The sequence below is a fragment of the Eschrichtius robustus genome, chromosome 4 (genome assembly GCF_028021215.1).
Source record: "Eschrichtius robustus isolate mEscRob2 chromosome 4, mEscRob2.pri, whole genome shotgun sequence".
NCBI classification, from domain to species: Eukaryota; Metazoa; Chordata; class Mammalia; order Artiodactyla; family Eschrichtiidae; genus Eschrichtius; species Eschrichtius robustus.
Window position 1 is genome coordinate 118,434,801 of NC_090827.1, and position 25,610 is coordinate 118,460,410.

The following is a 25,610-nucleotide window of genomic DNA, read 5'->3' on the forward strand; positions in this document are numbered from 1 at the left end:
TTTATTTTTATTTATTTGTTTATTTTTGGCTGTGTTGGGTCTTCGTTGCTGTGTGCAGGCTTTCTCTAGTTGCGGCGAGCGGGGGCTACTGTTCGTTGTGGTGCGCGGGCTTCTCATTGCGGTGGCTTCTCTTGTTGCGAAGCACGGGCTCTAGGCGCACGGGCTTCAGTAGTTGGGGCAGGCGAGCTTCAGTAGTTGTGGCGTGTGAGCTTCAGTAGTTGTGGCTCGCAGGCTCCAGAGCGCAGGCTCAGTAGTTATCGCACACAGATTTAGTTGCTCCGAGGCATCTCGGATCCGTGGGATCTTCCTGGACCAGGGCTTGAACCTGTGTCCCCTGCACTGGCAGGCAGATTCTTAACCTCTGCGCCACCAGGGAAGCCCTTAAGGGTTCTTTTAACGTACCTTTAAAAAATACTGGGTTCAGCAATAAACTCTTGTATAACAAAATACTTATTGTAATCTTAAAGTTTTCACGACCATGGCTTACTTTACCTGCAAAACATACTTTATTTATTAGTACCACTTAAAGGTTGGTTTATAATGTGAAATTTATATAGTGGCAGTAAGTTTAAAAGACATAGTCCATGTTTTTGACTTTAACTCTTTGGTCTATTTCCTCCATATGTGTCATATTAGAGCCACTTTCTGGTAACTTTGTGGTTTTCTAATAGAAAAATCCTCTGACAGTAAGATAATTCAAGTGCTGTCTTAATTGTTAAGCAGCTTAATTCAGCCATGGTAGGATGAACACTTAGGAGGGAAGCCCCTTTGGATCTGCATTAATGGTAAGTAACTTTCTCTTCTCTGGAATAAGTAAATGGAAGGCTTTTCTTCATATACAATTTGCAGACTTAGACTGATCATGGAAATCCTTCATTTTCTGAGATGAAGGACTTACTGATAGATAAACAGATGCATATAGGTATTTATCAGCCTTACTGATTTACTTAGAGAGATCTCCTAAAACTTTTTAAAAAATAAAAATGATAAAATAATGTCCTTAAATATGAAAGTTGGTAAAGAGCACTTTTGTTATCATACTAAATACAAATGTTCACATATGAAATCGCCCAAAGTGAAAGAAATATTGTACAGGTATCACAGGCACATTTTAGAATAAAGATTATCAACTTCACCTTGTTCTTGAATTCTCCATTAAAAGCAAACTGGTTTTCTGGTTTTCCCTCTGGTATCTTATAAAATCTAAACCAATTAAGCGTAGCTTCTAAGTAACCAGGTTTGTACTTCTTAACATCTTCAATATCTGTAAGTGAAGAAACAAAACTACTTTTTGTTAAAAATCAAAATCCACTCCGATTAGTGGTAGAGCACTGGCCTGAGGGAGTCAGTCCAACCCTGCTGCTCACCGTCAGCATGTATCCTATCACCTCCGGACTTGCCTTTTTCTCCCCATGTAAAATGTTACTCCTTCATTCTACAGACATTTCTTGAGCACCTTCAGATACCATGTAAGGGGTAGGGGATAAGTCGATGAAGACAACAAAGTTCTTTTCTTCAAGGAGCTCAAAGGTTTAATTAAAAAAAAAAACAGGCAGATAGACAACAAATTGTATTAAAGTGAGAGGATTAAGTGAGATATACTTAAGGACTGATGTCATTCTGAGGACAATGGGGGGCTTCGAGTAGGGAGAGTTACAACATCAGGATCCGTGTTTTTTATGTACTAAGCCAAAGGATGCTGACAGTAGAGTGGAGAGGGCAGCACCCAGAGGAGAACATACTACAGGTGGATGAGAAGGGTTTCAGGCACTCCTACACCAAATATTTAGTAAGTGTCTCATTATGTATCCGACACTGTTGTAAGCAGTGAAATAGAACAGGAATCAGAAACAAGTCCCTGCTCACATGCTTACATAGTAGGAAGAGACAGACAACAAATAAAGACATAGATATGCAATTTAAGTGGTGAAAAGTCTGATGAAAAATAAATCAGAGTAAGGAAGACAGAGAATGTGGTCAGGGCAATTTTAAACAGAGTGATACCTGGATGGTTCAGAGTTTTTCATTTCAAATTAGTAATGATTTATAGGATTTATTTTTAAGTTCTATTGCCACGTAAACACCTTAACCATTACATTTTGAAGACATTCATTTAAATATAATTGGAAATACTACTGTATTAGTAATAGGCCCCTCCCCCAAAAGAGGTCCCCAAGGAATGTACCATTTCCAAAAATATCAATTCAAAAAGTATGAGAAATAACTAGATAAAACTAGAAGTCTTTACTCTCCACTAGACTGTGGCTTAAGGGAAATTTAGCATAGTCCTTTATTCACAGTATATTATGGCAAATGACAAACAGACTTAGCAGCACTTGGAGCATTAGAAAGCTATAACTAAAACCAGGAGATGACACCAGGCAGAGGGATAATTTAAAGATCACTTGGTTTCAGACACGCTCATCCAAGCCTTGTGGGAATCCCCACTCACCAGGCATGACAGGAAAAGGTAAGAACTTTGCAGGCATGGGTTGAACAGACAGGAACTATCCTTTTCCTTTTTATCCTTGCCTTGTGCCTGTTAGGTAAAGGTTTAGCAAGAGTGACATATGTCTCCAAAGGCCAGGTGTTTCACATAAGTGAAGTAAGTGTGGTAAGGCAGAGACCATAGAAATGGCAGAGACTATGGCAAATAAAAGACTGAGTATGCGGCCTAAAGGCACTCAAATCTAAAATTTTAAAATACGTCAATGGGCCACACATCTATCTAAAGTAATTCTGGAGCAAATTGTAGAAATGTTACAACTAACTAAGGGAAAAAAGAATCACTTGAAACTGAACACAGGTTAAGTAAGTGATGGAGGATGTTTAAAACAGTGAATTCTAAAGATTAAGATCACATCTTTTTAATATTATACATTGTATCCCAGGCACAGAGTTCTTTGTTATGCCGCAATGAAACATTCAATAAAGATTTCAGCTAATTAAATTCTGATTATTTTTCCTCTTTTTCTTATAAAAAGAGCTTCTTTCTAAAGTGAGCTTTTTATTGACCATTTTCCTACATCCTATCTTTATTTTTGCAAAAAATAAATCTCTGTAAATTAACTGAGTTCCTCCAACTCACTGTTTTCTTACTCAGAGGAAGAAAATATCTCTTAGTCCACTGAAGGTGAGCAACCAGAAATTCACTTTAATCAATGTCCAAAATAAATAATTTTCTATTACTTAAATCTGATTTATGACATCATTATACTTAACCAGTCTACCATTTCCTGTTCCACTGCATAAACCTTTTTTTTTTTTTTTTTTGATAATTGCTTTTTAACACACTGATTTCAGATAAGAAAGGAAAAACTAAGTTATCCAGTATCTACCTCAGCTTGCAAGGTTTTCCCTTCAGAAGTCATGAAGGGAACCTGGTAAGAAAAGACATCAATAATAAAAAACCTGAACATTTAATAATGCCAATAAGAAGTGTAACTCTCCAAATATAAGCTAAACTTTTCCATTCTCAATTAATTAAACCCTGGGGAATAAACAGCTGCATTTTCACACACACAAAAAAATTTTAAATACGCAATTTAAATATTTTTAAAACCTCAATAGCAAATGCCTCAAGCCAAAACCTTATATGCAATACCAACAGTCAGTTCAATGAATTACTCTTCCAAAAATATGAAAAATTCCACCTGAAGTCTATAAACTGACTTACACAGTTCATAAAAGATTTTTATATAAATAACCTCATTTGTTCCTCATAAAACTCCCGAGAGTTGTGAGGAGTAAGTAAATTCACATTAAACTTAAGAAAACTACAGCTAAGGAAAGGTAAAAGGGACTTCCCTGGTGGCGCAGTGGTTAAGAATCCGCCTGCCAATGCAGGGGACATGGGTTCGAGCCCTGGTCCGGGAAGATCCCAAAAGCCACGGAGCAACTAAGCCTGTGAGTCACAACTACTGACCTGCGCTCTAGAGCCTGTGAGCCACAACTACTGAGCCCGCGTGTCACAACTACTGAAGCCCATGCGCCTAGAGCTCATGCTCCGCAACAAGAGAAGCCACTGCGATGAGAAGCCTGCACACCACAACGAAGAGTAGCCCCTGCTCGCCACAACTTGAGAAAGCCCGTGTGCAGCAATGAAGACCCAATGCAGCCAAAAATTAATTAATTAAAAAAAAAAAAGAAAATGTAAAAGATTTGTCAAAATGTTGCCAACTCATTTATGGTAGAACTAGTATTATATAAATACAAGTCCTCTAATTCCATGAATTCTGACTTTTCTTCTATATTGCACATTAATAATTTGTCACAGGTTTATTTATATTATTTTTTTTATGTGTAGATGTATTTTTATTTTGGTTTTATTGTGGAAAAATATAAATAACATAAAATTTACCATTTTTAAGTGTTTGATTCAGGGGCATTAAGTACCTCCACAATGTTGCGCAACCATCATTATTATCCAACTCCAGAATATTTTCATTAGATATACTTTTTATAATATATGTTATTTTAAGAAAAGCAGCGATTCTCTAGTAGTCATTTATTACCACTCGGAATTAATTTTATACGAAAGTTTCTACTAGAGATAATTATATAATTTATTTTCAAGATGAACTAATCCAACAATAAAAGTTAGAATAATCTAGAAGCGCTCTTTTATATAATCAAGCTAAGCTTATTTCAGTTTCAGTTTTTAACTACAATTAAACTCTCTTAATCGAGATCTACTTGATCAATTCCCCAGACAATTAACAAAGACTCTCCACTTCCGTAAATATTCTGCCTGATGTCCACAGTGGTCTGTCTGCTGAGTCTGGTAGACAGCTCTAGAATGAAGCCCACACTTGGCTCCCACCAGTTAAGTTTTAGCTTTAGCAAGCAGGTACGTTTAGTCCCAAAACATTCATGCCAACTGTATCTGTTGTTATAATTATGAGATTTAATAAAAACTATATAAGGTAGTGACTTTATCAGTACAAAAAAATGAGATTTTGTTTCTATGAAAGTAACTTGAATGTTTTTAAAAGAATTCAGTAAAAGAGATTGCTAAAAATACCTGCTGTCAAAGTAGGCCTGGGTAAGTTAAAGATGAGACAAAGATGTAAAAATTTACAATTAAACATGTAGATCGATCTGCAAATGAGGTGGGGAAGAGGATTTTAGATATGAGAGATCAGGGACGGCCTCTGACAAAAAGTATCTTAGTAAATTCTTAGATGAAGTGTGGGAGCAGCTCATTCACATAGGCAGAAGAGGAGTCCTGGGAGGAAGACTGTGCCAATCAATACTCTGAGGTACGAGTGTGCGTCAAACGTTTGAGGAAGACAGTTAAGAAAGCCCTGCGTTTAGAGCAGGGTGAAGTAAGAGTATTAGGAGATGAGATTAGAGAAGCAGTCACATAGGAGTCTAAGGGCCAGACTAGGGACTTGGCTTTGCGATGAGAAGCCACTACAGGATTCTGGGCAGAGTACGTGTTTCATGAAGAATTCTAGCTGCTGTGTAGGGAAAAGACCGTGGAGAGGAAGAAGTGGAAGCAGGAAATCCAATATGAGGCGAAATGTGATGAGGGCTTTGATAATTGTAGTTGTATGGAGGTGGTGACAAATGGTCAGTTTTGGATATTATTAGAAAGCAGAACTGAGATGAATTACCAGTGAAAGAAAAAATTAAAAACAACAAAACCCAGTAAAGATCAGACTTACATAAAATTTAAAGTATCAAAGGGTTAAAAAGGACTAGTCTGTAACATTAAGTAGCAATTTAAATTATAATACAACTAAATGCAGTCACCTAAATATGTATCACCCTATTTTTTTAGTTTCATCAAAGGTGTCATAACTTCTGACAAATAGTGTACAGCCATGATTTACTTTATAAAAGAGCTGTTTCCAAATTTGAAAGTTTAATTAACAAAGATTATATACAGTCTCCTTAAGGGAATTTTTATATTAAAACTAAAAATACATGATTTATAAATAACCATAGTTCTATATAAAACCATTGGAAATTTTGTAAATTTCTTTATTAAATGCCAGGTAAAAAGCAAAACAAAATAATGATGCAATATAACAAAATTTAAAGTTTAATTTGGCTTTTCAAAATCCAGAGCTCTCCATTTTAATTTAGTTTGTCTTAACTAATTTTGATTTAGAAATTTATAAAAGCAAAGAAATTAAGCTAAAATATCTTAGTCAAAACCTACCACTTTATCTCTGTAGACGTGAGAGGATCATAACACTTTTCACTTTTTAAAAGCAATCTTTATGACTTATCTTTTTCTTTCATTAGATACTGTATACCTTTCAACATGTAATCAAGTTTCTTTTCAGTATAAAGCAATTCACTTGTTTCTAAAATGTAACTGAATATCACAAACTGTAATCTATTAAGAAAAAAAAAGGTTTGATAATTGACTTTCTTTCTAATATTTATTATAAAAAAATACATTCTCTTATACTAGGAGCAGTTTCTAATCACAGGTATTTGTCAAGACTTCCATTTTACCCAGATTTCAGACTTAAACACACTTTAATACTCTATTTTTGTCAAATAAGCAAACAGTAATGATGTAAATGAGGTAAAAAATTCAGTTGATAAGGCTCATTTTATACATACAGCCCATGAACAATATGAGAGAGAAAGAGAGAGAGAGAGAGAAATATCTAACCTATGACATATTTTTACTCTGGAGACTTATCAAAGACACAATGAACTTTAAAAGTAATTATTTACCAAAAACAAAAAAAATTAAGAAATTTTAATCATGAGAAAATCATAACACATTCTATAATAAATATCTTTAAGATATTTATTGATATTATTATATTATATAATATTAATATTATTAATATTATATATTATAATATTAATATTCTAATTAATTAATATTAAATATTTTAAAATAATTTAAATTACTCTCTTGCCTACCCAAAAAGAACCATGCCCAGTCCCCCCAACTTTTGATATAATTAAATATTGGATATTAAAAACAAACAATAAAGGAAAAACACACTCTTACTTATTAATAAATAACTTCTTGGTACAAAAGAAAATCAAAAGAAATCAATCCTGAGAGGACCCCTACAAACAAGGATTTTAAAGTCATCATTATGAATATGTTCAAGGACGTTCAGGAAAATACGGTCACAATTCATGAACATGTGGAAATCTCAGTTGAGGAATAAAAACTATGAAACTATCAAAAAAAAACAACAAATGAGGGAGTATCTGAAATGAAAAATCATGAATTTAATAGCAGAACTTGGATATGGCAGAAATAAATCAGGTAAGTAGAAGTCAGATCAATAGAAATCATGGAGTCTAAAGAATAGTTAAGGAAGAAAGACTGAAAAGACATGAGAGTTTCAGTGACCTGTGAGACAATTAAGAGTGGTCTAAATACAGCATACACAAAAATTAACTCAAAATGGATTAAATACTTGAATATAACATCTGAAATCTTAAACTTCCTAGAGGAAAACATAGGCTGTAACCTCACTGACATCAGCATTAATGATGTTTTTGTGGATTTAACTCCAAAGGCAAGGGAAACAAAAGCAAAAATAAATAAATGGGACTACATCAAACTAAAAAGCTTTTTTGTGCAGCAAAGGAAACCATCATCAAAATGAAAAGGCAACCTAATGAATGGGAGAAGATATTTGCTAGTCATATATCTGATAATGGGCTAATATCCAAAATATATCAAGAACTCATAAAACTCAACAACAACAACAACAACAAACCCAATTCAAAACTGGACAGAGGATCTGAATAGACATTTTCCCAAAGAAGACATACAGATGGTCAACAGGCACATGAAAACATGTTCAACATCACTAATTATCAGGGAAATGCAAATCAAAGCCACAATGAGATATCACCTCACACCTGTTAGAATGGCTATTCTCAAAAAGACAAGAAATAACAAATGTTGGAGAGAATGCAGAGAAAAGGGAGCCCTTGTGCACTGGTGGTAGGACTGTAATTTGGTGTAGGCACTATGGAAAACAGTATGGAGATTTCTGAAAAAATTAAGAATAGAAAAGCCATATGATCTAGCTAATCCACTTATGGGTATTTACCCAAAAAATATGAAAACACTAATTTGAAGAGACATATACACCCCTACGTTCACTGCAGCATTATTTACAATAGCCAAGATATGGAAACAACTCAAGTGTCCATCAACAGATGAATAGATAAAGAAGATGTGGTATATAAACATAATGGAATACTACTTGGCCATAAAAATGAATGAAATCCTGCCATTTGGAACAACATGGATGGACCTCAAAGGTATTATGCTAAGTAAATAAGTCAGAGGGAGAAAGACAAATACTGTATAATTTCACTGACATGTGGAATCTAAGCAAAACAAAACAAATAAAACAAAAACAAACTCATAGATACAGAGATTAGGTTAATGGTTACCAGAGGGGAAGGGGTTGAGGGGTGAGTGAGGTGGGTGAAGAGGGTCAATGGTTTGGTGGTGGATGGCAACTGGACTTGTCATGGTGATCACTTTGTAGTGAATACAGATGTCAAATTATAATGATGTACACCTGAAATTTATATAATAATAATTTTTAAAGTGGTCTAAAATATGTTATGAGTCTCAGAATGAAGGTAAAAAATATAGGGTGAAAAAAATGTGAAAATGTAACGGTAAGTAATTTCCCAAATGTGGCAAAAACATGAACTTACAGATCCGCAAAGTTCAGGGTATCCTAAGGAGGATAAATAAATATAAAGGAAAGACCACCTTAGCGTATCACAGAAAAATTGCTGAAGTCCAAAAATGAGGAGAAAACCTTTAAAACAGTCTAAGAAAAACAATATATTATTATATACTAAGTTAACAACACACTGTTGACTTATCAAAAACAATGCAGGCCAAAAGAAAATGGAAAATCTTCACAAAAAACCCTGTAACTTAAAATTCTATATCCAGTGAAAGTATACTTCCAAAACAAAGGCAAGAAGAGACAAGAAAAGACAGATCAATGAAAATGGAGAGAATTCATCGCCAAAAGAACTGCACTACAAAAAATGCTAAAGTTGAAGGGAAATAACACCAGATGGAAACTACAGATCTTCAGGAAGTAATAAAATATATGGGTAAAAAAATGGCAAAACATGGGTAAATATAATAGAATACATATGTGTGTGTGTGTGTGTTTTTCCTCTTAATTTTTTTAAAAGGCATTTTATTGTTTAAGACAATATGAAACCAAAGCACAAAGGATGGATGGAGGTTCTGGGACCAACTGGATCTCTCATACAACTTGCTGGTGGAAATGCAAAATGGTATATAAAGTCATAGTAAAGTTTGACAGTTTCTTACAATGTTAAGCATATAATTACCCACTGACCTATAATCCTATTCTTAGGTATTTCCTCAAGAGAAATGAAAACATAAGTTCACACAAAGACCTATATATTTGAATGTTCATAGCAGCTTTACTTGTATTAGGCCCAAACTCAAAACCCAAATTTCTGTCAACAGGTGGATGGATAAACTGCGGTGTATCTACACAATGGAACACTATTCAGTGACAAAATAGAACAAACTACACTGATCACACACAATATGCATGAATCCCTACAGCATTATGCAAGAGAAAGAAAAATACCAAAAAATACTTGTCCTTAGCAATGTACAGGTAACTCCAAAGAAACATAACTACAATTGTTAAAAATGCCAAAATTTTAAGTACAAATGTTTTCTCACTTTAAAATAAGTGAAAATGCACTATTTTGAAGGTATTTTCAAACTTTGCTCAAAACATTCATTTTTTGTTTATCAATATATATATGCATACATTCATTTATTCATCAATTTAAAAAAAATTACCAAGCACCTGTAACATGCCAGACACTGAACAAAGCTTTTGCAGTGGAAGAATTAAATACCTAGAAACAAACCTAACATAAAATGTAAGACCTTCATTAGTAAATCTACATCAATTTTCTAAAAGATAAACAAGAAAACCTGAATAATTGGAGAAATATATAAACATATCATACTCATTATTGCAAAATTTAATATTTTAAAGATAGCAGAAATCCCTGACAATTAATTCCAAAAATTTGCCCAGAAGAATATATGCATTAGAAAAAAACCAAACAACTTGGAAAATGTAGAACAAAAGGAGGAGGATTTGCCTTCTATATGTTTTATTATGAGGCTGTTGTAATTAAAATAATGTGGCACTAGCACAGAAATAGATCACTGACACCAAAGAGAATCCAGAAGCAGACTATCTGTATAAATAAGAATGCAATATACAATAAAGGAGACATTTCAAAAAAGGGGGAAGAGAAAAGATTTTTCTGTTAAGAGGTGATGAAAATATTATTTACATGGAAAAAATAAATTCCACATGGATTAAAGATCCAAGTGTAAAAAAATTAAAACATAAAAGAATAAAAAAGAAATAAGGAAAAACAACTTTGCGACTATGGGGTAAGAAATCCTTACATAAGAATCAAAATGCTAAAGTCACATATAAAAATGATTGATCAAATGCAGTACGTCAGACTTTAAAATGTCTGTAAGACAAAAGGCAACACAGCTTCTCTGAAGATAGGGAGAAAATATTTGCAACCTAAATAGTAAAGAATTAATATCCAAAATATCTAAGCAACTCCCAAATATCAAAAGAATATGTCAACTCAATAGAAAAATGGAGGGCACCATGCACAGGCAATTCACAGAGGGGAAGATACAACCAGCCAATAAATATATGAAAAAGATGCTCCATCCAAGCATTAAGCAGAAAAATGTAAAATTAAAACAAAATACCATTTTCATCTATTAGATTGGCAAAAAAAAAAACAAAAAACTTTTAAAGGCTCAGTAATAGTATGTCATTGAAGCTTCAAAAGCTGTAAATCAGGCATTATTTATTTCCTTTATGTAAATTAGGAAACTGGGACTCCATGAGGTTAAGTAATTGGCTCAAGATCTTAAAGGGAATAGAGTAACCTCGATATAGAGTTGACCCTTGGGCAACATGGGTTTGAACTGTGCAGGTCCACTTATTATACGTGGATTCGTTTCAATGTGTGTACTGCAGTACTAGTGATCCACGGATGGCTGGATCTGAGGATGCCTGCACTGCAGATATGGAGGGCCAAGTGTAAAGTTACATGTGGATTTCTGACTGTGCCAGGTTGGCGCCCCTAACCACCGCGTTGTTCAAGGGTCACCTGCGCTACCTTTAAATATGGGGTGGCAGGGGTATGTGTGGGGAGAAGAACATCATCAAATTTGGTTAGGTGATTACATCTCCTAACTGAACATATATCAAAATTGTTATCAATTATTCTAGTTCCAAGACTGGATTATCAAACCAGCAAAGAAGAATAGATTAACAGAATGGTTCTCAACTTGGAGGAACCCATCAGGGTCACCCAGGGATATTTATCAAACTATATATACAGTCACATCATTAACTTCCTATCCACATCCCCATATAGAGAACCATCTGTACTTCCATGAAAATGATCCAGAGGAAAAAAACATGAAAATGCTGTTTTCACCGGCATTATCTCTACCAGACCACAACAGGAAGTAAGGAAAGCATATAATCAGCTGAGGAGTTTTGTTTTTATTTTCAGATAAAAAACAGTAACACAAATGTAGTGCCATATCTCCTTGCCCATATTATTTAAAAGAAAAAAAAAAAGATACTAGAAAATGTGCTCATGTTTGAAATTCTGTCCAAAGAGAGTAAAAAAAAAAGTAAAAAAGGAGTTTCCAATTCTAAGGGATGCCACCAAAGGAAGTGACATAAATGCACAAAGCTCTCATTTCAATGCTGTAGATGCTGTTCTCACAGAGCTAAATGTGTGCAAGACCAGCCTCCAAACAAAGTCTGTGGGAAGTGAGAACATACGTTTTTAATGACATTTTACAAACATTCACAAGAAATAACAGTTCTGTTCCATAATATTCACTGTATCATCACAAATAGAGGTTCCAGCTCAGAGAAATGTTTTAATAGCTACACTTACATGGGATCCCTAAAAGGTTCTCATGTTTTCCACACTGTTCTGCATATCTATGCTTAATAGCACACAGACTAATGAATAGTATCCTTCATTTTAGTTGCCTTTTCTTTCTCTATTCTCCTTTTCCACAAATTCTACTCTTATCAACGTCTGTACTAAAAATATATGTTAACATCATGAAAAATGGAAATATACTTCAAAATAAGTTAAAACCAAACAAAGATAGAAGCCTATTTGTCTTGTATCAGAAAAACTTCTTGGAAAAGACTTGGTAGATTTCTTTCCCCAAATACAAATATTTATTACCATTTCACAAGAAATTTTACATGACCAATAGAATGAAAACCATCCAGGTGCCTTGTAACACAGAAATCCAAATGGTTTTCTAATCTAATTTTAACTAGAACCACATTACCAAGTAGCTAAAAGCTTAGGCTTTGGGTCAGCCAGACTTTCACTGAAGTTTCAGCTCCACCACTTAACAGCTTCCCTAAAGTACCTAAAAATGTGCCAATGTCCCCAAGAAATCTATCTCATGATCTTTCATTTAAACTGCGTTTTGTTCAGCACTAACTCTGAAGATAATTTAGGTCTTTCTATTTTAGAAGAAGACAGGCTTTAGCCTGTCTAAATAATGGATTGAAATATTCCTAAAACAACCAAAAGTTAGAGAAGAAAAGCTCTAGGGGTCATTTACTGATTAGAGGATCAACCCCACAACTTTAGAGATGAAGAAAGCTTCAAGAGGTTATGTGAGGGGCTTCCCTGGTGGCGCAGTGGTTAACAATCCGCCTGCCAGTGCAGGGGACACAGGTTCTATTCCTGGCCCGGGAAGATCCCACATGCCGCGGAGCAATTAAGCCTGTGAGCCACAACTACTGAGCCTGCACTCTAGAGCCTGCGAGCCACAACTACTGAGCCCGTGAGCCACAACTATTGAAGCCCGCACGCCCTAGAGCCTGTGCTCCACAACAAGAGAAGCCACCACAATGAGAAGCCCGTGCGCAGCAACTAGAGAAAGCCCGCGTGCAGTAACAAAGACCCAACTCAGCCAAAAATAAATAAATAAATAATAAATAATAAATACATTTGTTAAAAAAAAAAAGAAAAAGCTTATCTGTGTATTGGGAGCATGTGTTGGAGGGAAAAAGGAAATTAAAAAAAAAAAAAAAAAGAGGTTATGTGACTTTCCCAAGGTCAGATAACTAATACATACAAGAAAGGATTTTAGAATTTAGGCCTCCCCTACTCTTCACATTGTAGGAATATGACTGAAGACTGAAAAAACACTGGAAGAGGTCAAGGTTCAAAAAAGAGGCAAATGATTCCCAGTAATTTAATTCTATCCTTAATTATAGTACATTTTACTTGATTTGTCCCCGTTCCTCAACTGCCTCCTCCCACATCCCATCCCTACCCACACACGCCTATTAAGCCATACCTATTAATGAAATCAAAGGAATGAAGATCAAAAGAGCCATCTTTTACTGGGACTTCTAATCATAATTATCCCACTGATGCCTCAACTATTGAAGAGCAAGTGGTCAGCGCTCCCAGAAAGCAAGACAGTCCAAGGCCACAACTACTTTTCTGAGCGTCGATGCGATGCAGTGGCTCCCGCAGCCTTTAGGGAAGTCACCGACCAACGCCCGCCCCCAACCACCAGTGCCTCAGGTTCCCAACCTGAAACAAAAAAGGGAACACTAGCACATCTTGCTTGAACTTAGGTAAACATTCAACAGATATTCCAAAAGACGCACTCAGCATAGTTCCTCGACATACAGTAATTGTTCCAGAAATGTTAGAGCTTTTAGGACGACAATGGTGACATGCCGGCCCCTTTCTGTGCCAAAGAACACACGCAAAGGAAAGCAAACGGAACGCCATTCTTTCCGGTTACAAAGGTTAATGTGAATATTTTCCCTTAAGATTACTATGCTGTGCCCTATTTTTTCCCTAAATGATAAGGTTAACTTGTGTTTTAGGAAGTAAGGAAATTAAATACCTTATTAATTTGGCTTATTTTTAAAATAATAATTGCAGGGGCACTAGAATTGTTTATTTAGCACATGAAAATTTAAGTCAAATAGATTTGGTTTCCATGTGTTTGTTCCTGCCTTGAAAGAAAATAAAAGAAACTACATAGTTTTATTTGACTTTCAAATTTCTTTAAATGTAAGTTGAAATTCTACAAATATGAAATACATATAAATTCTGATAATTTCAGGACAAGTGCAATGCTGGCCTTCGAAAAAGTCCCAACTGCCTCATTTAAAATAATTCCCTTATTACTCATGTAATTTATTCATCCCAGAATGTATCTACATCAATATAATTGTTCTGATTTTCAATTTTTGAAAACTTTAACCTCACTGCCCAGGCAATATTTATTACAGGACATCAGACAATAGTTTTCATTTATTTAATACCAATCAAAAGAAATCTTTATTGCTCTGCAAGTTGACATAGCTTCTAGGCTTAAATTACCTCCTTATGACATTACTTCTCCTGACATAAGGGCCTTAGGCATCGTTGGCGGTCCTGAAGAGGCTCAAACATCTGTTTGGTGAATATCTGAAGCTCTATATTATAGAAGGTGGTTAATTTAACCAAGAGAGAAATTACATATGCCCTAGCATTTCCATCTTCTTAAAAAGCTCTGAACTTGGTTATTTCAGAACCAAGCGCTATCATCCCTAACAGCCAAGGCATTCTCTAGTGACAATTTAGGTGCCCTGGGAGTCTTATTAACTCTTGCAGGTCATTAAGGTACCATTAAGAGCATTAGGGGCTGGAACCTAATTACAGTGCATTAAAAGGTCTTAGTGCTCACCAAGTGTTAATGAGCCAGCCAAAGTGACCAATTTTCTATCAGGGCATATGAGGAATTCATTTTCAAATGCTGTTTAGACTTTTTTTAGATTTTCCAAGTTGCTACTCCACTTTCAGAAGGCAAAACTTGAAGATTTAAATAATAATGTTAAAATTACAGAAATATAGCCAGCAACCACAGTTTCTTTCCAACTGAAATGTATTCTCTGATGCAATGGCTAGTTTTAGTTCAGTCAAGTCAAAGTTTAAAAAACTATAAACATTAAAACAGGATGTTACAGTCTACCAAAGTCTGTACATGTTCATCAGGATCAAAGAAGTTATTTCCTAACAAATAAAACAACCACAGGGTTTCCCTGGTGGCGCAGTGGTTAAGAATCCAACCGCCAATGTAGGGGACACAGGTTCGAGCCCTGGTGCAGGAAGATTCCACATGCCGCGGAGCAACTAAGCCCGTGCGCCACAACTACTGAGCCTGCGCTCTAGAGCCCGCGAGCCACAACTGCTGAGCCCTCGTGCCTAGAGCCCATGCTCTGTGACAAGAGAAGCTACTGCAATGATAAGCTCGCTCACAGCAAGGAAGAGTAGCCCCCGCTCACCACAACTAGAGAAAGCCTGCACACAGCAACGAAGACCCAACACAGCCAAAAATAAATTAATTAATTTTAAAAAATTGGTACCACGCTTCAAGCATGATACATCTAGAACTACATGTATAAAAATTAAAGAGTAATAAAAATTGCTTAAAAAACCTCCCAACCCCAGAACTTCCTTACAGAAATACAAATGTGTCTGAATTAATACACCAAAAAAATATATATATAGATAGATAAAACATACTGTCTATAAACTAAAACACACTTTTTTGTTTTCAAAAAAGAAAAAATAGGTACTGACCATGTCAAAAACAGCTTCTTTTTCTTAAGGTAGTAGAAATTAATAGGAGGGACTTATTTTTTAAATGTCTAAATAACAATTATATATAGGAAATAATAAAAAAATTTCCCTGTAAATTTCTGTATTACACACATCCTCAGAAAACTACAGAATTTTAAAGAATTTCCAGATAGTTACCCTTCCCTACATGTTTTTAATTCTTCTTCCTATTGAATAAAAATGCCAAGTATAGATGACAAATGTTTAAACTGTTAAAAAAATCACTCCTTTGTGATAGAAATTTCAACTCAAATACAGTAATTTATATTTAAGGTTACTGCATTAGATATTTTAAAGTTATTTAAGGAGAAGTTGACCACCAAAACAAACCATTTCTGACATGTATGGACTCCGACATGTATGAAATCAATCTCCCATGCATTTTCTGTAAAAATTTTTGGAAAATGTACCCCATGATAATAGCTATGCAGCAGGCTCAAGGGTACAGCCTGTCTAAAACCAGTCATTCGATAAACAGTATGATAAACGAAGTGAATGATAGTCACATAAATACTGTAAATGCTATTTATTAGTTTTCAACTTTCAGATTCAAGAGACAAAACATGAAAAACAGTTATGGTTTTAAAGAACAGAACCTACGCATTACAAATGTATTACACTGTAGAACTCATAGTGTAGATGAGGGAAGCTGGGTTGTAAGGGGCAGAGAAGGAAAGAAGTACAGAAACCTGAATGCCCTGGTTTTACACTGGGCAGCCACGAGTTACTGTTCAAAATTAATGAAGCAATAAATACAGCTCAAAGTGTAATACCTAGAGTTATTAAGATAACAGAAGAAGAAATATGGTAACTAAATTGAGAGATGTATAAGATGTTAAATTCCTAATCTTTGAAAGCAGCAACTTAAGTTAACAGGGAAAAGAAACAGAGGTGTGAGCACACTGATTACAGAACAGAAGCAACCACTTGAGAACTAAAAACATATGGGGAAGAAGATATGAGAAGTAAGACTAGGGGGATGGGGATGAAAAAGTAGGAAGGAGAACATTACTTTTCATTTCATATACACTTTTTATACTTCTGAGTTTTTATTTCCAAACATATGACTATTTTTTATAATTAAAAAAATGCCATCCAAAGTCTTCTGTTTGTGATTTTAGAAGGTACACGTGGGAGGGACACAATGAAATGTTTAAAAGTTGCTTGGTTTCAGATTAAATACTGCTGATTAATTTTTAAAGATTTATAGTAGATAGAGAATAGCACCAAACTTCTAATATCTATTAGCTAGTATTTATTTAATCATATGAATCCAAATATACATTTTTATCTTACTACAGTAAAACCATAAATTGTTATCAGAGGCATTTCCCCTAATCTCAAAATCATGAAGCTGATTCCTTTATTTATTTCTGAGGCCCCCTCACCCTTGCCAAGGTTCTATTTTTAACCTGTAACATCCTATAAAATAAGCCATATGCTTACAGTAGTACTTAAGCGCCTCCTGAATTATAAGTTAGGTACCTTCAGAAGATGAATTATTATGATACAAGAGAAAGCTATTAAATATTGTAATCAAGTCATAGAAACTAATTTTGTAAAAATTCCTTCACAAATTCAGGAAGCTTTCAACCCCTGTGATTAGTGAGCCTCTTTCAGTTCTCACCCCTTCCAATTCCCCCCCTTTACAGGTGCTAATGAAAACACAGACAACACACCAGGCTAAGCAGTGAAGAAAAAAAGTAAGGTTAGGAATGATTTCTGTCCATTAATATTTGCTTGAGCAGCGGGACAACAGAAACTCTGTCTTTTGTCTGAAATCGTTTCAGAGGAGAGCTGGATGATGTTAGAGAGATATGATAAATATAAACCAAACTTCAGTTTCAATGGAAAATAAAAGCTGCTACATAGAGTTACCTAGTATTCCATGATTTAGGATTAAAAAAAAAAATTTATACTGCAGACTCTTCAGCCTTTCAATTTGTGCCTACATCTATTTTTTTTCTTGGGTCTCTATCGAATAAAAGAGGAGAGAAGAAACGTGGAATATGTGGAGTATGTACAGTAACGTGCAGGTAAAAGAAATGAGAAGTCACAAAAGAAAACACTTATAACTGTTAAAACTACAGAACTTATCTTACAAAATCTAGATATATAAGAGTACTTAAGTATTGGAACTACTCAGTGTAAATAATATGCAAATATCCTTAAAGTAAATAATCCATTTTCCCCTGTATACCTTATTCATTCTGGAAATAAACACAAAGCACAATGTCAGCTACCATTTCAGAGCAAAATATGTCAATAATTACTCATCTAGTCTTTTAAGATTTAAAAAAGTTATTATAAAGAAGCACTGTTGTATTTCTTAAGATGAAGATAATGTATGTGTTCCCTTTTAGTGTAATGGAAAAGAAGTCCTTTTTTCCTTTCAAAACAATAATTTCTTATTTTAATTATTCTAGTCTGATAATTTCATCTCAACCAAAATAAGCTTCAATATTTCTGCATGTCATGGTTTCAGTATTTCTGCATGTCTCTCTGTACGAGCATACACAACAAGAATTTAGAAGAGGATGCCCAAAGTGCAAGCCATCTCCATTTGGGGTATAAACAGAAAAAAAGTGAAAATAGTTATATTTTTTCATTCTAACCCTTAGGAAACTGTAGGAGTAAGGTACTTATACTATGTAATCTGGTTTCAATACTGCTAGTTACAAATACTGTAAATTACACAAATATGAATTGTGCAGTACAGCACGGTAGATGGACAATGGACTTTCTCATCAGACTGAAATGAGTTCAAATCATGGTTCCACTATTTACTAAATGTGCAAACTTAGGCAAGTTATTTATTTATTTGTTTTAAAATTTTATTTATTCATTTTTGGCTGCGTTGGGTCTTCGTTGCTGCACAGGCTTTCTCTAGTTGCGGCGAGCGGGGGCTACTCTTCTTCTCGGTGCGTGGGCTTCTCACAGTGGTGGCGTCTCTTCTTGTGGAGCGCAGGCTCTAGGCGCGCGGGCTTCAGTAGTTGTGGCTCGCGGGCTCTAGAGCGCAGGCTCAGTTGTTGTGGCTCACGGGCTCTAGAGTGCAGGCTCAGTAGTTGTGGCGCACGGGCTTAGCTGCCCCGCGGCACGTGGGATCTTCCCAGACCAGGGATCGAACCCGTGTCCCCTGCATTGGCAGGTGAATTCTTAACCACTGCGCCACCAGGGAAGTCCCTAGGCAATTTATTTAAATCCTTTGAGATTCTTCTAAATTAAGAATAATAATATGTACTAGGACAGGCACCAGTGTTTGGCATATGTTAGGGAATTTGAGGTGTTAAATCACATCTCCAACAGTACTGAGCTAAAGACTAGTTTCCTTAGACTCTCAGCCTCTCCAGTTTAAAGGGACATCCCTCAGTAGAGTTTCGTGACTTTAGTGTGCCACATCACAAATGAATTAATTGAACAGTTTGTTTTTGCTGGCTGTTGCATCATTATATTATCAGTTCTCATCTGAGGAGCAGCTTATGTATTAAAAAACTTCTAAATTGGGTATTGATTTACTCTTATTACATATGTATACATATATACATGCATACATATATATGTGAGAAATACGATAATAAAGAAATCCAGTGTAAAATAATGAAATAGATAAGAAAAATATATGGTTTATGGGTTTGAGTCTCATATTTTAATTGTAGTTTTCATGTTTTAGTTTTGACCCTGAGGTTATATGTACTTCACCCAATCAGACCCCTCCCTTTCTCAATTACAAGCAAGAATGGCATAAAATCTCTCTTGTTGTTCCATGTGCAAGAAAAGTTTTTTGTTTTTTTGTTTTTTTGAAGAAAACACTTCCTTTATTAAATGCAGCTATGCTTACATTTTGGTGCATTTCAAAAAGCAATGTTGATCAGTGGTAATGCCTACGTTAAATTAAGCATGCACAATTGCAATGGAAAAAAAATCCCTAAGAACAGCTTTTACACATCCCTCTTGCTAGTGCAGCTCTGTGTAAAACTGGGAAGTCTGCAAAGTATGTTTTCTGTATCAGGAGTTTCCCGCTCTGTACTTCTCCTTTCTGCTCCATGGTGAAGAAAAGGTTTTAAATGCACATAAATTAAGAGAGTTTAAAATGTAAGTGTTAATGAGTTTCAGTCAATACAGAAATGGTATATTTTCAAATTGAGGTAAGAATTGAGGTCTAGAAAAGACCAGGATCCCAAATAAGGATGAAACTGAAAGGAAAAAGGTTAGAAAACTAGGGGAAAAAATTGGTCAGAGAATAATAATAGTGGCCATATACTCAACACTTCATATGACAGCCAGATGCTTTAAGTAAATCATCTCTTATACTGCCAACAAGCTCACAAGTAGGTATAATTACCTACATTATTAGATGAGCAAACTGAAATTCAGAAAGGTTAAATGATCTATCCAAAGTCACTCAAGTAGAAAGTAGCACAGCCAGAAGGCAAACTGAAGTCTGTCCGACACCAAAGAAATTTAACTCTTTATCATACCAAACTTCTGGAACTTAAATTTCTGGGACATCAAAATTTTGTTAGAGGGCCGTTATCTTTCCCTTCACCTGTACAAGACAGAACAAAAACTAGGTATAAAACCAGCTTATGTCTTTGATGAACACTCCCCTTTTTGTTTTTTATTTTTCCTGTTACTCAAATGAATAAAAGAGAGATTTAAGAAAGAAAAGAAGGAAGGGCGGGAGGGAAGGAGGTGAGGGGGAAGGGAGCCCATAGATTGTACTTTCTTAATCTGAAGTATCGTCTGTCTGTCTGCACTCCTTTTCTTTCTCTTACTCCTCCCAGCAGTACGACATAACTCAGACACAATCATATTGAATCACAATCATATTGAATTGTCCATGGAGAGAGAATTAAAAAACAAAACGTATAAGTTTAACTCCCAAAATATACACTGTGTTTTATATGAGCCTCTTTTAAATTCTAAGAACTCCAATGACACACTGATTTACTTCTGTTTCTGGAAAGTTACAGACTTACCATGAAACTTCGAGGCTTCAGGATCATTCACATTGATAGCAATTAATTTCCAATCTGTTTCACTCTGATCAATAAGAGCCAAAATTCCGAGGATCTTCACATGAACAACATCTCCACGAGAAAGAACCTTTAAAGAGAAAAGAAATTCAGCATTTGCAAGGCTTTGGAGAAATTTACTCATATATCATACAAATCTATATGAAAGATTAAAAGCACTATAGACTGAAACTTAATTAAAATTATTGTAAACACAGTCATAAAGCCTTTTATGATATCCTTCTTAGAATAGATGTCTTGATCCCTTTTTGGAAACTGAAATTATTTATAGATCTTAAAATTTAATGTACTAGGCCTAGAAACTCATACTAAGCAGAAAATAAAGCCATGTATATCATGTTATAATATAAATCTGGCTTCTGCTGTTTGGGGGTAAAAAGACATGAGAATCCTTTGAAACTTGGGGGTAAAAAGACATGAGAATCCTTTGAAACTGCTTTATAGTACCTTTTTTGCAAACTATATTTATCAGTTACTAGTGAAAAGTAAATTTTTATCATATCTGAATACAGCCTTAAGATAATGAATGACAGTGAAATAATTATTAAAATGTTAAAGATAGAGACAAACCAGGTTTCATAAAATGCTTTAAAAAGATTTTAAGTGAAACCAAGAAACAGCATCATGTTGAAGCAGATGTTCCTTGTACTAAAGAAAGTTATTTCAGTGGCTCCCTCAAGTTGCCAATGCCAAGTTTATATGCATACATTCTTTCTATAGCCTTTTATTTTTAAAGGTTTAGTCGGCTATAGAATTTCACTGTAAGCTGAAATCTGAACACATGCTTCAGAATAATTCCTTCATGATTCAAAATGCAGCTTTACATCTGGAAATCAAGGTATGCAAAAGAAAGTCACAGTTGTATCTTGAAATTATTTGAGAGAAAAAAAACAGATCTTAAACCATAAAGTCAAATAAATCCTTTCAGAACATTTGCAAAATGACTTTGAAATCTTAATATAAATCTGCATGAAGGTGAAATTAGTTTATCCAACAGATTAATGTGACTGTATAAACTAAACTGAAATACCACTTTTAGGAGAATATGCACAATTATATTAGCCAGACTCTCACACGTTTAGGCTCTATTTAGTACCCAGCACTATGTATATTAGACACTATGTATACAAAAAGAAAGCATCCCCTTTCTTAAAGGTTTACAATCTTGTTGGGGAGACTTACACACCTCCCGCCAGGAGGTCCTTTATAAAACAAAAATGTTCAAAGTTATCACATAATCATCAATGAAAGGTGGCTCCATTGGTTAACTCAGTGATAAACTGCATCACTGCTTCTCAGCCAGAGGCAATTTTGCCCTCTAGAGGACATGTGGCAATGCCTGGGGACATTTTGGGTGGTCACAACTGGGGGGTATTATTAGCATATTGGCGGGGAAGAGGTCAGGGAAGCTGTACCGGACAGCCTCCTATTACAGTATCATCCACCCAAAATGTCAACAGTGCCGAAGCTGAGGAGCCTGCAGCAGACTTTGGTGACAGGGCTGTCTATCAGAATTACTGGGAATCATATATAGTTTTTAAAGGCACCTTCTAAATTGTTTTATTTTTATTCACAAGAATTAATTTACTTTGAAATTTCATACAACATAAGAGCAGATTTGAGACTTGTATGGTTACAAGGGCAAGCAGGAAGCATGTCTGGGAATTATCAAGTTTCATCAGAATGATAAATGCCCTCTGATCTCATAAGCAACAGAAAGGGATTAGACAAACCACTGCCTTGCAATTACACTTTAAAAACTGGAAAGGAAATTCTCTCAATCAAACCAAAAACTCAGGATAAGATGCTTAAAAACAAATGGTAAAATTCTTCTGAATACCCCACAATTCAATTCAGTCTAAAGCAATTCAACAAATTTTGCAGAACACATAATGTTAGATACCAAATGAATAACACTTCTCAAAGAACTTAACTTTAAAACTTTCTGTATCTGTGATTCTAAGTCTATTAACAACTTCCAGGACTCTGCTCCTTTTCCTTTGCCCATTTACATATGTGGTGTTAAAAGAGGCTTTCTTCTATGATGTTCCTTATAGATGATTTAAGGACTAGCCAGGCACAGCCCGGCACAAGATAAAGGAGCGTAGTCCCAACAAAGGCCTATTGTTTAGATGGCGATTACGTACTTACTTCACGTTTACTAAATATTTTTTCGGGCCTCATTAACTAAAAGAATAAATTGCTTTGGATATAAGATAAAACCTATTGCCTCAGTTCCATTATAAAACTCTCAGTCTACCCTGCGAGGAAATTAATGTACACAGCAGATTCTGTTACTAATTCCTTGGGAATCATACAGTTGACCATGTTTCAAAAATGAGTTGACATTCTGAAACAAGAATGTAGGGATGCCTCAAAGATTTCAGGCAGAATCAGACTAGGGTTACTACAGACTTTTCTAGCTATTATAAAAATATTTCAAAAGATAGGATTTTTAAGTCACAAATATATGGGGTCAAATTCTTCCTCCACCATTCCTAGAGGTGACTGAGGCCAACTACTTCACACAATAGTTTAGGACTTGGTTTCTCCACAGTAAAATGGAGATCACATGACTTACTCCTTGATGTAAAGATAAAGAGCAAAGGAAACAACAGATGAATGAACTAGAACACAAGAGGTCTTCCACAGATATTAGTATTTTTTCTCTCTGGGCTCTACCTGTACTTATCTTCTCACACTTGTCAACTGCTAACTCCTGGGAACCTGGAATGAGCAGACTGTAATAGTGGTCTACAACAAAACTTCTGTGCTGATTTAGAATTTGAAGAATGAGGTAAACCTTCAATTGGACCCAATCAATATAAAAAACTATGGAAAGTAAAACTGCTTAAAGCCTGTTATCCTGTGTATTAGGTTTTTACTGTAGTGTAACAAGTTATTATAAATCTAAAGGCTTAAAATAGTGTACATTGTCTCACAGTTTCCATGGGTCAGGAGTTTAGGCACAACACAGCTAGATTCTCTGCTTATGGCCTGACAAGGCCAAAATCAAGGTGTTGTCCAGGCTAGGCTCTGATCTGAAGGTTCTAAGGGAGAACTCATTTAAATGCAATTCTTTGCAATTGTAGGACTGAGGTCCCCCTAAACTTGCTGGCTGTCAACCAGGGACTGCTCTCTGCATACAAAAGTATGCTTTCAAGATTAATGATGTATACCTTGTTACAAATCACTTACATTTAAAACGTTTAATTTTATTCCACATATTTAGTGACTTTGATATGTTTATTTAAAAGCCTGTATATCAAGTTTTCTTAGATTCCCTTGTTTTGTCAATAATGACTTAGTGTTACTAAGTCAAATCAATTTATCAGGTACTGAGATTTTCATGATTTCCAGTTACCAATCTCATTAATTACGTGCTCACTGACAAATTTTTACATCAGTGAAAATAAGATACTTTCATTTAATCTTTTCACTTACACTTAATATCTGCATAAGGATTTAAATTAATTTAATAATCTGCACTTAATATAAACTGAGTGGCCCCAAGGATTACACCTTCAGAATAAGAGTTTTCTAAGGAACCTTCCTACATTGTTGGTGGGAATGTTCGTTGATGCAGCCACTATGGAAAACAGTAGGCAGGTTCCTCAAAAAGCTAAAAATAGAGTTGCCATATGATCCAGCAATCCCACTCCTGGGCATATACCCAGACGAAACTGTAATTTCCAAAAGATATATGCACCCCTATGTTCATGGCAGCACTATTTACAATAGCCAAGACATGGAAGCAGCCTAAATGTCCACTGACAGATGAATGGATAAAGAAGATGTGGCACATATATACAATGGAATATTACTCAGCCATAAAAAAGAATGAAATAATGCCATTTGTAACAACATGGATGGACTTAGAGATTATCATACTAAGTGAAGTAAGTCAGAAAGAGAAAGACAAATACCATATGATCTGTTATATGTGGGATCTAAAATATGACACAAATGAACTTACCTACGAAACAGAAACAGACTCACAGACACAGAGAACAGACTTGTGGTTGCCAAGGGGTAGGGGTGGTAGGGAGGGATGGATAGGGATTTGGGGATTATCAGATGCAGGCTATTATATATAGAATGGATAAACAACAAGGTCCTACTGCATAGCATCGGGAACTATATTCAATATATGTGATAAACCATAATGGAAAAGAATATGAAAAAGAATGTATATATATGTATAGCTGAATCACTTTGCTGTACAGCAGAAACTAACACAAAATATTGTAAATCAACTATACTTCAATAAAATAAAAAGAATTAGGGTTTTCTACTATATAACCTTTCCATCGATGTAATGTTATTTAATTTAGTGACTCTTCTTATCATAAAATAAGACACAGGAAAGTGACCCAAAGTATATAGCACAGCATCTGGAACAAAGGAGGTACTCATTGAAATATTTATATTCTTCCTTCAATCTATTCATTTTATACACACTTCACTACCCCCTCTGGAGAAAAAAGGCCAAAAAAAAAAATTTGTAAACTATAGCTTAAATTTGAAATAAAGCAAACAATTTGGCCATATTTCTGCTGGAGAGATAAAGGAATTATAGAGTCACACAAGCATGAACTCTAGCCCCTATTTGTCCTTATCTGGGTGTAAACTAGAAATCTAAGTTGGATGGGGATCTCCCCTGCAGGAAAGGAGTAAGAGACAGGGGGAAGGAAAAGAAGCCGGGGGTGGGGGGTGGGTGGAGGAGAATAAAAGTACAAGGAAGAAAAAAAGAAGGAAGTGGAAGAACAGAAGGAGAAAAAGCAAAAAAAGAAGGAATAGAAAGTCTAAGAAGAGGATGAA

At 35.1% G+C, this 25,610-nt stretch overlaps 1 protein-coding gene across 7 annotated transcripts in view; it reads right to left on the reverse strand.

The window, feature by feature from the left end:
- The window catches only part of PPA2 (inorganic pyrophosphatase 2), an 84,573-nt gene that overhangs the window by 22,757 nt on the left and 36,206 nt on the right, over positions 1 to 25,610 (reverse strand). For 6 of the 7 annotated variants that reach the window (XM_068542300.1, XM_068542301.1, XM_068542298.1 and 3 more), the window contains 2 exons: positions 20,733 to 20,859; positions 1,137 to 1,264 (listed from right to left, as the gene is read on the reverse strand). In XM_068542300.1, the coding sequence (XP_068398401.1) occupies positions 1,137 to 1,264; positions 20,733 to 20,859 (255 nt within the window). The remainder of the gene's footprint in view (positions 1 to 1,136; positions 1,265 to 20,732; positions 20,860 to 25,610) is intronic. The other variant, XM_068542302.1, reaches the window with a different exon arrangement.